The sequence below is a fragment of the Pseudophryne corroboree genome, chromosome 3 (genome assembly GCF_028390025.1).
Source record: "Pseudophryne corroboree isolate aPseCor3 chromosome 3, aPseCor3.hap2, whole genome shotgun sequence".
Taxonomy (NCBI): Eukaryota; Metazoa; Chordata; class Amphibia; order Anura; family Myobatrachidae; genus Pseudophryne; species Pseudophryne corroboree.
In genome coordinates, this window is record NC_086446.1 from 493,244,675 (window position 1) to 493,258,363 (window position 13,689).

The following is a 13,689-nucleotide window of genomic DNA, read 5'->3' on the forward strand; positions in this document are numbered from 1 at the left end:
TGATAAATGGAGCCGTATGATAATTAGCAGCTGGGCTTGTTTATGAATGACTGCTCAGTAGCCACCAATGATAAATAGCCTGGGTGTAACGGCAGCCTCCAGGGGGGGCAGGATCACCCAGGATACATCGGATGCCCTGGGATCCGATGTATCCCGGGCGATCCCAGTCATGCCCCCAGGTCGGACCAGATTGAATGTGCAACACATTTAATCTGGAGGATCCGATCCGATGCTCACGGGAATGCGCATCGGATCGGATCGACCCGGAGACACCTAAAAAATGCACGATTTCACCCAATATATCGGACCGAATGCCCGAATTGGGCCAAAATCGGGCATTATCGCTCTAGTGTATGGGGCCCTTAAGAATGACCATATTATCCCTTTAACCTGGGACACTCATGGCACAGGTTCTGTGGCTGCTTAAAACCAGGTGAAATGCAGGCTTGTAGTCAGCCAGCCACAGAACCTATGTAATTCATGAGTGTCCCAGGTTAAAGGGATAGATGAGAGGCGCTGTGCATGCGTCACATCAAAGTTCAATCTATTGCCACTTTAATAACCACTCTTTCCATTAGTAAACTTACGTTATTTATACCTGTATGTTTGACAGAGCCGGGAAGCGGGCTGACAGCTGAGCTGAATGGCTCTACGTTATATGGTAATGTGACAGCTATAGGCCACTTGTTGCCGAGCAACCGAGGACCTTACGTTGATTTGATGTTTTTTTCCCATTGACAGCACGCTGATTGGCTGGCTGGGTGCAACGTCCCCGGCATGCCTACAGGTGATTGGTTGCTGCAGAAGCACATGGTTCTTCGGTGACCTACAGTCGCTCTGGCGGCGTGTGTATATGGGGTTTGCAGGCCTGCTGTGGAGGCGCCTGTCCTGGGCTTCCAGAATGGCCGGTATGGAGGCTCGATCCCTCAGCACCCGCAAGAGAAAGATGCCCAAGGATACCATGCGGCACATCAAGATCCGGGAGCAGCAGGGTGCGGGTGGCCGGTGTCCCCCGTACAATGTCTACGTGCAGGTGGTGGCGGCCGGCGCCAGGGACTCGGGGGCCTCATTCTACGTCTTCTCAGAGTACAACAGGTGACGACTCCCCCCAGTCATTACGGCTGTGCTCGGGTGGTAGGGTGTTAGTTTTGGTCTGTGTTCAGTCACAGCTAACGTGTGTGTGTGTCTGTCTGTCTGTCTGTCTGTCTGTCTGTCTGTCTGTCTGTCTGTCTGTCTGTGTCTGTCATGGTAATGGTCCTGGGTCACGTCTAAAACCAATAAGTATTAAGGACTGGGGCGTGCTATTGCTTTCTAATTCATATAAGGTAAGGGTTAAGGGCCCTACACACTGGTCGATACCAGTGAAAGATATGAACGATCTCGTTCATTAGTGAATGAGATACCGTTCATATCTTTTAAGGTCCATACACACTGGGCGTTTTTGCCCAGCGTGTATGCATAGCAATGATCGCTGACATTGCTGGGCTGAAATGCGCTCAGTGCATACACACTGATCGCTTTTCTCCCCTGCCCAGCGATGTGAGCGGCTTTCCATAGCAGGATGCTATGGAAAGCCGCTCACCCCGCCGTTCATCTACTGGTAATACCAGTAGATGTACGGCGGCTGCCAGCGATGGAGTGGGAGCTTGCATCAGCGCTCATCGTTTGGGCATACACACTGGGCGGCTTTGAGCTGAAAGCAGCTCAAAACACCAAAAGTGAACTGCTTTCAGCTCAAAATCAGCCAGTAGGTATGGGCCTTCAGTGTGAAGGCAGCAGCGATGAACTATACGCGGCCCAGCGCTCGTTCATCGTTGGTGCCCCGTCGCTTGTGCATGCAGGACAATATCGATGATCTCGTCCATATTTGCATGCACTGCTGTGGAGCCGGGTGAAGGAGGGAGTGAAGAAACTTCACTCCCCCACCCCCGCAGCCGGGTCTGCCGTATCGGTGGCCGGGCAGCTCGCCGGCGGGTCGCCCAGTCTGTAGGGCCCATCGTACACGCGAGAAGATAAAAATGGACGATATGCACGATAAAGATATATTATCCATATTGTCCAGTGTGTATGCATGATAACAATGCGTGCTCCTGTGGGCCGTTATCGTTGATCTTTATCAACTGAACATGCAGTCCAATTTAGGCTATATATTTTATGGCTGCATGTTCAGGGATGGGAGGGGTGACGTCACTGAACGATATCTTTCACTATATCATTCCGTGTGTGCACTATAGCGTTCATTCTGCTGCTGGGGATATTTCAAGGGAAATCTTTATCTTTTATATGGCTAAAGCTGGGTGCACACTAGCCGATGTGTGTACCTGGCGATATTGGCTGCGACAGGGACTCGGCTGGGTGCCGTCATTGGCAAGTGCATTCACACTTGCCGATGCTGGCGGGGAGGAGCTGCAGCATGGCTCTCGTTAACGAGGTCCTCCCTCATCTGAACTGTTCAGAAGAGGGAGGGGGTTGTTAACTATGCGCGGGAGCGTAAGTGTACACACTAGATGAGATAATAAAAGATATTGCTCAGAATGGCCCTTCTGAGCGATATCTTATACTTTCTCATCTAGTGTGTATGGTGCTTAAATATCCTCGTGTGTATGCCCCTTTTTATTTTTTTTAAAAAGATGTTTGCATGCAATATGTGTCAGATTGAGGGGATTAATCAACCACCATAGACAGCATGTGTGTTTAAATTGTTATAACCTTACTGATCGGCAACCTAGCTCCTTATTTAATCCACTATTTCATAAACCAGATGAATACTATCGTTAAGGGGGCTACACACGTAGCAATTTTTACTTAATTTACTTAGATTGCTTAGAAATTAAGCACACATCGCGCCGTGTATAGGGTGCCGGTGACAGCGATGCGCAGTCCCACACGTCTCTATCGCCGGCTCTAGATTTGCTAAAAGCTAAATTAATACCTACTTTAGGAACTTAAGAGTCTATTTACTAAGCCATGGCTGGAGATAAAGTGGATGGAGATAAAGTACCAACCAATCAGCTCCTAACTTTCATGTTACAGGCTGTGTTTGAAAAATGACAGTTAGAAGAGGGTTGGCTGGTATTTTATCTCCGTCCACTTTATTTCCATCAAAGGCTTAGTAAATAGACCTCTTATTTCTTTAGAAGCCAGAGTCTCTGAGGGCTGCTCCATGGAGCATGTTTTCCTGGAGTTGGTTCTTTCATTTAGTTAACTAATGGCTGTAGTGAGAGGATGGGTGGGCCAATCACAAGCCGCAGTCTCTTCAGGCGGTGAAGTGAGCGTTGAAGGAGTCCTGGGAAAAGGGGCAAATGATTCCATGGAGCGGGCCAGCTTAGCGAAAAATATTCTGTTTTCTCATGCATCCTAGAGTATGCTGGGGATGCTTTAAGAACCATGGGGCATAGACGGGATCTGCAGGAGACATGGGCACACTATAAGACTTTGAATGGGTGTGAAACTGGCTCCTCCCCCTATGCCCCTCCTCCAGACTCCAGTTAGATTCTGTGCCCAGTGAGACTGGATGCACACTGAGGAGCTCTCCTGAGTTTCTCTGAAAAATATTTTATTTAGGTTTGTTATTTTCAGGGAGACCTGCTGGCTACAGGCTCCCTGCATCGTGGGAGTGAGGGGAGAGAAGCAGACCTACTTCTTAAGAGTTCAAGGGCTCTGCTTCTTAGGCTACTGGACACCATTAGCTCCAGAGGGTTCGATCACTACGCTCAGTACGTATGTGTCGACATGTCTGAGGCTGAATGCTCTTCCCAGGAGGAGGCTGGAGTGGGGACAGAAAATACTGAGAGAGTGACCGTGTCGGCATCGCCGACGGATGATTGGGTTAATATGTTGAGTGTTTTAAACGCAAACGTGACTAAAAGATTTGATAAATCCGAGTCTAAAAACCAAACATGGAGGAAATCCATGGAAGATGCTTTGTCACAGGCCCAGAGCCCTTCGGGGTCACAGAAGCGTGCATTTACCCAGATAGCAGATACAGATACCGACACGTGTCGACTATAGTGATGCCAGATTACATCCAAAGCTGGCCAAGAGTATTCAGTACATGATTGTAGTGATAAAAGATGTATTACATATCACTGAGGACCCTGCTGTTCCTGATACTAGGGTCTGTATGTATAAAGGAAAGAAACCTGAGGTAACGTTTCCTCCCTCTCATGAACTGAACGCGCTTTTTGAAAAGGCTTGGGAAAATCCTGACAAAAAGATACAGGTTCCCAAAAGAATTCCAGTGGCATATCCTTTCCCCTCTGAGGACAGGGAAAGGTGGGAGTCAATCCCCACGGTAGACAAGGCTTTATCGCGTCTATCCAAAAAGGTGGCGCTTCCGTCCCCTGACACGGCAGCCCTAAAGGATCCTGCGGATCGTAACAGGAAAATACACTCAAATCCATTTATGTCACTACAGGGTCGCTACTCAGGCCTGCCGTTGCGGCATGGATGGGTAGCGCTATTGAAAGGTGGGCTTGTCATCTGAGGTAGATACCCTAGACAGGAATAGCGTGCTTTTGACTCTGGGGCACATCAGGGACGCTGCAGCATATTTAAAAGAAGCTGTAAGGGATATTGGCCTTTTGGGTTCAAGGGCCAATGCCATGGCAGTCTCAGCAAGGAGAGCGTTGTGGATACATCAATGGAATGCTGATGCTAACTCTAAGAAGGCGATGGAGTCTCTTCCGTTTCACGGTAGGGTCTTGTTTGGCGACGGCCTCACTGACCTGGTGTCTACGGCTACCGCGGGTATGTCTTCATTTTTACCTTATGTCCCTGCACAGCAGAAGAAATCGCCTCACTATCAGATGCAGTCCTTTCGGCCCAATAAATTCAAAAAAGGACGTGGGTCCTCCTTCCTTGCTGCGAGGGGGAGAGGACGGGGAAAAAGGTCACAGGCTGTGGCAAGTTCCCAGGAGCAGAAGTCCTCTACGGCTTCTACCAAATCCACCGCATGACGCTGGGGCTCCTCTGCTGGTGTCCGCTCCAGTGGGGGCATGTCTCAAACTCTTCAGTTAGGTCTGGGTGCACTCGAAGCTGGAACCTTGGATAGTAGACATAGTAACCAAGGGGTACAAGTTAGAGTTTCAAGACGTGCCCCCTCACCGATTTTTCAAATCAGCCTTGCCAGCTTCTCTTCCTGAAAGGGAGATGGTAAACGCTGCGATACTAAAGTTGTGTCAAAATCAAGTGATTGTCACGGTACCCCCATCTCAACAGTGGGAAGGTTTTTATTCTAGCCTGTTCGTGGTCCCGAAGCCGGGTGGCTCAGTCAGACCGATTCTGAACCTAAAATCCCTCAATTTCTTTCTAAAAAAAATTCAAGTTCAAGATAGAATCTCTATGAGCAGTGATCTCCAGTCTGGAGGAGGGGGATTTTATGGTGTCGGTCGACATAAAAGATGCCTACTTGCATGTCCCCATATATCCTTCACATCAGGCTTACCTGAGATTTGCTGTGCAGGATTGTCATTACCAATTTCAGACGTTGCCGTTTGGTCTGTCCACGGCTCCGAGGATTTTCACCAAAGTAATGGTGGAAATGATGGTCCTCCTGCGCAAGCAGGGAATCGCAATTATCCCGTACTTGGACGATCTCCTGATAAAGGCGAGGTCCAAGGAGCAATTGTTGAAGAATGTTGCCCTTTCACTGACGATTCTGCAACAACAGGGTTGGCTCCTAAATTTTCCAAAATTACAGTTGGATCCGACAACACGGCTGTTGTTCCTGGGTATGATTCTGGATACAGAATTGCAGAGTTTTTCTTCCAGTGGAAAAAGCTCTGGAAATACAGATCATGGTAAAACAGATTCTGAAACCGGCAAAGGTGTCAGTGCTTCAGTGCACTCGGTTGCTGGGGAAGATGGTGGCGGCCTACGAGGCCATTCCGTATGGCAGGTTCCATGCCAGGGTGTTTCAGTGGAACCTGCTGGACCAGTGATCGGGGTGTCACCTGGACATGCACTGGAAAATAACTCTATCTCCCAGGACCAGAATTTCCCTTCTGTGGTGGCTGCACAGTTCTCACCACCTGGAGGGACACAGGTTCGGGATTCAGGATTGGATCCTGGTGACCACAGATGCAAGCCTCCGAGGCTGGGGTGCAGTCATACAGGTAAGAAAGTGTCAGGGAAAGTGGTCAATCCAGGAAGCTTGTCTACACATAAACATTCTGGAATTAAGAGCCATCTACAACGGCATACTGCAAGCAGAACATCTTCTTCGGGGTCTGCCGGTCTTGATTCAGTCAGACAACGTGACAGCAGTGGCGTACATAAACCGCCAAGGCGGAAACAAAGAGCAGAGCGGCGATGGCCGAGGCCACGAAGATTCTTCGCTGGGCGGAAAGACATGCCAGCGCTCTGTCAGCGGTCTTCATTCCAGGAGTGGACAACTGGGAAGCAGATTTCCTCAGCAGACACGATCTCCATCCAGGAAAGTGGGGTCTTCATCAATAGGTCTTTGCAGAAGTGACAAGTCGTTGGGGAGTTCCTCAAGCTGACATGATGGTGTCCCGCCTCAACAAGAAACTTCAGAGATATTGTTCCAGGTCAAGGGACCCTCAAGCGATAGCGGTGGACACCCTAGTGATACCGTGGGTGTTTCAGTCGGTCTATGTGTTCCCTCCACTTCCACTCATTCCAAAGGTGATAAAAATTTATAAGAACAACAAGGGTTCAGGCGATCCTCATTGTTCCGGATTGGCCAAGACGGGCCTGGTATCCAGATCTTCAGGAGTTGCTCATAGAAGATCCCTGGCCTCTTCCTCTTCGGGAGGACCTGTTACAACAGGGGCCGTGCGTGTATCAGGACTTACCGCGGCTGTGTTTGACGGCGTGGCGGTTGAACACCAAATCCTAGCCCGAAAGGGTATTCCCAGTGAAGTCATTCCTACACTACTTAAGGCTAGAAAAGAAGTAACGGCAAAGCATTACCACCGTATTTGGAGAAAATGTGTCTTGGTGTGAATCCAAGAAGGCTCCTATGGAAGAATTTCACCTGGGGCGTTTGCTCCATTTCCTACAAGCAGGTGTGGATGCGGGCCTAAAATTAAGCTCTATTAAAGTACAGATTTCGGCCTTGTCGATCTTTGTTAATAAAGAATTGGCCTCCCTTCCAGAAGTTCAGACCTTCGTAAAAGGCGTGCTGCACATCCAACCTCCCTTTGTGCCCACAGTGCCACCATGGGACCTTAATGTGGTGTTGCAATTCTTGCAATCACATTGGTTTGAACCTTTGCGCAAGGTGGAGTTAAAGTTAAAATTCCTTACTTGGAAAGTGGTCTTGTTGTTGGCCTTGGCGTCTGCAAGGCGGGTGTCTGAGTTGGCGGCTTTGTCTCACAAAAGCCCCTATTTGATTTTCCATGCTGATAGAGCGGAGTTGAGAACTCGTCAGCAATTTCTGCAAAAAGTGGTTTAATCATTTCATGTTAACCAGCCAATTGTGGTGCCAGTGGCTACTGACGCCTTGGCGGAGTCAGTCTCTCGCTCGATGTGGTCAGAGCTTTGAAGATCTATGTCACCAGAACGGCGCAGATTAGGAAAACAGAGGCTCTGTTTGTCTTATGGGCTCCCAACTAGGGAGGCCAATCCCGGGGCATTTTTTCAATCACCGGGATTCGGGATTGAAAAATGCTCAATCCCGGGATTGCAGTAGGGATCAGTGTAGGGAGCAGGGAGAGTATATGTGGAGGGAGCAAGGGAGGGTGGGTGTAGGGAGCATGTAAGGAGCAGGAAGGGAGGGTGGGTGTAGGGAACAGCGGGACAGTGGGTGTGTAGGGAGCAGGAAGGGAAGGTGGGTGTAGCGAGCAGGGAGGATGTCGGGAGCAGAGAGAGAGGGAGGATGTCGGGAGCAGAGAGAGAGGGAGGATGTCGGGAGCAGTGAGGGAGTGTGGCTGTAGGTAGCGATACCACTTACTAATTAGGCGGGCCATGGGCAGCAGCCATGGACACACACATACACTGCGCTGGCCGCATTTCAAATATAGCGCTGGCTGATACCGACACGGACTCTGACTCCAGTGTCGACTATAGTGAGGCCAGTTTACATCCAAAATTGGTTGAGTATTCAGTATATGATTGTGGCAATTAAAGATGTTTTACATATTTCTGAAGTGCCTACTGTTCCAGATACAAGGGTTTGTTTGTATAAGGGAAAAAACCTGAGGTGAAGTTTCCCCCCTCTCATGAACTGAACGCTCTTTGTGAAAAAGGCTTGGGAGTCGCCTGACAAAAGATGGCAGATTCCCAAGAGAATTTTTATGGCATATCCTTTCCCCTCTGACGACAGGGAAAAGTGGGAGTCATCTCCCAATGTGGACAAGGCTCTGTCCCAACTGTCCAAAAAAGTGGCGCTTCCGTCTCCTGACACTGCTGCCCTCAAGGATCCTGCGGATCGCAAGCAGGAAACGACATTAAAGGCCATTTTATGTCACTACGGGTGCACTCCTCAGACCTGCCGTGGCGTCAGCATGGGTGAGTAGTGCTATTGCTAAGTGGGCTGATAATTTGGCATCTGACATGGATACCCTTGATAAGGATAACATTCTTTTGACTCTTGGTTATATCAGGGACGCTGCAGCTTACCTAAAGGATGCGGCGAGGGATATTGACCTCTTGGGATCAAAGGCCAATGCCATGGCAGTCTCTGCCAGGAGGGCGCTGTGGATTCATCAATGGAATGCTGATGCCGACTCCAAGAAAGCTATGGAAGCTCTCCCTTTTAAAAGTAGTGTCTTGTTTGGTGACGGCCTCGCTGACCTGATGTCTACCGCTACTGCGGGTAAGTCCTCTTTTCTTCCTTATGTTCCCGCACAACAGAAAACGGCACCCCATTATCAGATGCAGTCGTTTCGGCCGAATAAATACAAAAAAGGAAGGGGCTCGTCCTTCCTCTCTTCAAAAGGTAGAGGAAGGGGAAAACGGTCGCCTGCTGTGTCTGGTGCCCAGGACCAAAAGTCCTCCCCCGCCTCTGCCAAGTCCACCGCTTGACGCTGGGGCTCCCCTACAGGAGTCCGTGCCGGTGGGGGCCTGTCTCCGAAGCTTCAGTCAGGTCTGGTTTCAATCGGGCCTAGATCCTTGGGTCTTAGACATACTGTCCCAAGGGTACAAACTAGAGTTTCAGGAGATGCCCCCCCCCCGCCGATTTTTCAAATCAGCCTTGCCAGTTTCTATTCCAGAAAGGGAAGTAGTAAATGCTGCGATACAAAAGCTGTGTCAACAGTGGGTCATTGTCCCGGTTCCCCCGTCCCAACGGGGGGAAGGGTTCTATTCGAGCCTTTTTGTCGTGCCAAAGCCGGACGGCTCGGTCAGACCGATCCTGAACCTAAAATCCCTCAATCTGTACTTGAAAACTTTCAAGTTCAAGATGGAATCTCTTCGAGCTGTGATCTCCAGCCTAGAAGGGGGGGGGGGGATTTTATGGCGTCAGTCGACATAACAGATGCCTACTTACACGTCCCGATATATCCTCTTCATCAGGCCTTCCTGAGATTTGCGAGATCGAAGGATCAGTTGCTAAGAAATGTGGAACTCTCCCTTGCGGTTCTGCGACATCCTGGTTGGATTCTAAATTTGCCAAAGTCTCAGTTGATCCCGACAACTCGGCTGCCCTTCTTTTCTCATGATCCTAGACACGGAACTACAGAGTGTTTCTTCCGGCGGAAAAAGCTCTGGAAATCCATTGCATGGTCAAGGAGTTTCTGAAACCGGCAAGAGTGTCGATTCATCAATGCACTCGAGTGCTGGGGAAGATGGTTGCGGCTTACGAAGCCATTCCGTTTGGCAGGTTTCATGCCCGGGTGTTTCAGTGGGACCTGCTGAACAAATGTTCCGGGTCTCACCTGCACATGCACCGGAAAATAAGTCTATCTTCCAGGACCAGAATTTCTCTCCTGTGGTGGCTGCAAAGTTCTCACCTTCTAGAGGGACGCAGGTTCGGAATCCAGGATTGGGTCCTGCTGACCACGGATGCAAGTCTCCGAGGCTGGGGTGCATTCACACTAGGAAGAAATTTCCAGGGAAAATGGTCAAGCCAGGAAACTTGTCTCCACATAAACGTTCTGGAGTTAAGAGCCATTTACAACGGTCTTCTGCAAGCGGAACACCTTCTTCGAGGTCTACTTGTCCTGATTCAGTCGGACAATGTAACAGCGGTAGCGTACGTAAACCTCCAGGGCGGAACAAAGAGCAGAGCGGCGGAGGCCACAAGGGTTCTCCGCTGGGCGGAAAAGCACGTGAGCGCAGTCTTCCTTCCGGGCGTGGACAACTGGGAAGCAGACTTCCTCAGCAGACACGGTCTCCATCCAGGAGAGTGGGCTCTTCATCGAGAGGTATTTGCAGAAGTGACAAGGCGTTGGGGAGTTCCTCAAATAGACATGATGGCATCTCGCCTCAACAAGAAACTTCCGAGATATTGTTCCAGGTCAAGGGACCCCCAAGCCAGTGCAGTGGACGCCCTGGTAACTCCGTGGGTGTTTCAGTCGGTATGTGTTCCCTCCACTTTCTCTCATTCCAAAGGTGTTGAGGATCACAAGACGAACAAGGGTTCCGGCAGTACTCGTCGTTCCAGATTGGCCATGGAGGGCCTGGTATCCGGATCTTCAGGAATTGCTCATAGAAGATCCTTGGCCGCTTCCTCTCAGGGAGGACTTGTTACTGCACGGGCCATGCGTATTTCAGGACTTACAGCGGCTGCGTTTGACGGTGTGGAGGTTGAACGCCAAATCCTAGCTCGAAAGGGTATTCCTGAGGAAGTCATCCCTACTCTACTTAAGGCTAGAAGGGAGGTCACGGCGAAGCATTATCACCATATTTGGAGAAAATGTGTCGTGGTGTGTAGCCAAGAAAGCTCCGGCGGAGGAGTTTCAGCTGGGTCGTTTCCTCCATTTTTTGCAGGCAGGCGTGGATGCAGGCCTGAAATTGGGTTCCATCAAAGTGCAGATTTCGGCTTTATCTATTTTCTTTCAAAAAGAATTGCCCGCCCTTCCTGAAGTTCAGACTTTCGTGAAGGGAGTGCTGCATATCCATCCCCCGTTTGTGCCACCCGTGGCACCGTGGGATCTTGACGTGGTGTTGTAATTTCTTATGTCTTACTGGTTTGAACCTTTGCGAAAGGTTGAGTTGAAATTTCGCACTTGGAAAGTGGTCATGCTTTTGGCCTTGGCGTCCGCCAGACTGGTGTCGGAATTGGCGGCTTTGTCTCACAAGAGCCCATATTTGATTTTCCATGTGGATAGAGCGGAATTGAGGACTCGTCAACAATTTCTGCCGAAGGTGGTTTCTTCGTTTCACATAAATCAACCTATTGTGGTACCTGTGGCTTCAGAGGCCGTGACGGTGCCAAAATCTCTCGATGTCGTGAGAGCTTTGAAAATTTATGTCTCCAGAACGGCTCTGCTTAGGAAAACGGAGGCTCTGTTTGTCCTGTACGCTTCCAACAAGATTGAAAATCCTGCTTCCAAGCAGACTATTGCACGCTGGATTTGTAATACGATTCAGCACGCTCATTCTACGGCTGGATTGCCTTGCCGAAGTCAGTGAAGGCCCATTCTCCTAGGAAGGTGGGCCCATCTTGGGCGGCTGCCCGAGGGGTCTCGGCAATTCAGCTTTGCCAAGCAGCTACGTGGTCGGGTTCAAACACTTTTGCTAAGTTCTACAAGTTTTGATACCCTGGCTGATGAGGACCTTGTGTTTGCTCAATCGGTGCTGCAGAGTCGTCCGCACTCTCCCGCCCGGTCTGGAGCTTTGGTATAGACCCCATGGTCCTTTTGGAGTCCCCAGCATCCTCTAGGACGTAAGAGAAAATAGGATTTTAATACCTACCAGTAAATCCTTTTCTCCTAGTCCGTAGAGGATGCTGGGCGCCCATCCCAGTGCGGACTGTTACTTGCAGTTGTGTTGTTGTTGTTGTTTCGATTACACGAAGGTTGTGTATCAGTTATGTTCAGCTTGTTGCTGTTTTTTTTCGTTCATACTGTTCTCTTGTATTCCTGCTAATCCAGTTGTACGGTGTGTTTGTGGTGTGAGCTGGTATGTATCTCACCCGTAGTGTAACAAAAATCCTTTTCCTCGAAATGTCCGTCTCCCCTGGCACAGTTCCTATTACTGAGGTCTGGAGGAGGGGCATAGAGGGAGGAGCCAGTTCACACCCATTCAAAGTCTTATAGTGTGCCCATGTCTCCTGCGGATCCCGTTTATACCCCACGGTCCTTTTGGAGTCCCCAGCATCCTCTACGGACTAGGAGAAAAGGATTTACCGGTAGGTATTAAAATCCTATTTTTTTTTTTCTTAAGTGGCTGATTGTTTTGTAGTCATAACTGTTTACTTTTTATTTTTTCTTCAAGGTATCTATTTAATTGCGGTGAAGGGATCCAGAGAATAATGACCGAGCACAAGTAAGATATTTTAATGAAGCGCGTTAGCTAAACTGAAATATCGTGCTGTATCACTATCTGTGTGTTCTTAATTTGTAGGCTGAAGTTATCGCATCTTGATAACGTGTTCGTGACACGAATGAATTGGGCAAATGTTGGAGGTTTATCAGGTTGGTAAACTTTAAAAGAATTTTTTTTTAAACAGTGGTACGTTTCTAATGTTAGGATGTAAGTCTTTGGTACAGGTGGCATCGTGTCCCGTGTCTGTATTCAGTGACGCAGGCACAGATCCTGGTAAGAAACATCTCTCCCCTTTAGAGGGGAGTAGTTATCTTTCAGCCGGACTAAGGGGGAAATGTATCAAGCCTTGGAGAGAGATAAAGTATTAGCTAATCAGCTTCTAACTGGTAGTGTGTATGTCCCAAGCCTTTCTATGTGTAAAATCATCTCGATCTGTAAATTCACTATTATGCAATAAAACCTGTATTGTGTATGCAGTTGTGTAAAGTAAACAAATATATCTGGTTAAATAACATACAATACAATATACGGTATTGATGTTCTTAGTCTTTTTAGACTTTATGCTGGAGTCCGGGGTTTTAGAGGCTGTGCGAGGTATGTTCTTATTGTCAGGGTGGTGCCAGGGGGTTTGTATATACTGGAATGTAAAATCGGGGTGCTGTGGTTACTGAGGGGTGTTATGGTGGAGGGGTCTGTGTATACTGAAAGGTATTATGGGGGTGCTGTGTGTACTGAGTCGTATTATGACGGGTGTTGTGTACACTGAGTGGTTTTATAAAGAGTGCTGTGTGTACTAAGGGGTGATCAGGGACGTAACTACTGTATAATGGGGCCAGGGAGCTTCCGGACTTGCTACAGACCATTCTGCTTGGACGCTAGTTTCCTCCTTACTGGCTGAGCCAGGTCTCTCTGCAGAACCCTTCTGCCGGACCTCTACGTGCGCCTCATTCATTACTTACTACTTCTCTACTAATTGGACTCATTCGCCACTAGCGACACTTACTTTAGTGAGGGGTCCTATGCACAGGAGCGTTTACTCCCTCAAGGGGGCAGCTTTGGGACATCCCATGGCTTTGTCTCCCCCTTCCCCCATGGAAGAAAGAGAAAATGGGAGATGTAGATATAATTTTTATTAATTTCTCTAACGTCCTAGTGGATGATGGGGACTCCGTAAGGACCATGGGGAATAGACGGGCTCCGCAGGAGACTGGGCACTCTAAAGAAAGATTCAGTACTATCTGGTGTGCACTGGCTCCTCCCTCTATGCCCCTCCTCCAGACCTCAGTTAGAATC

The 13,689-nt window shown here is 49.0% G+C and overlaps 1 protein-coding gene across 1 annotated transcript in view; it reads left to right on the forward strand.

Annotated features, from left to right (window-relative positions):
• The first annotated feature begins 798 nt into the window (after nt 1-798).
• ELAC2 (elaC ribonuclease Z 2) overlaps nt 799-13,689 on the forward strand; it is a 268,918-nt gene continuing 256,027 nt past the window's right edge. The window contains exons 1-3 of the mRNA XM_063960954.1: nt 799-1,095; nt 12,346-12,396; nt 12,475-12,545. Of these exons, the coding sequence (XP_063817024.1) occupies nt 854-1,095; nt 12,346-12,396; nt 12,475-12,545 (364 nt within the window). The 5' untranslated portion in view covers nt 799-853. The remainder of the gene's footprint in view (nt 1,096-12,345; nt 12,397-12,474; nt 12,546-13,689) is intronic.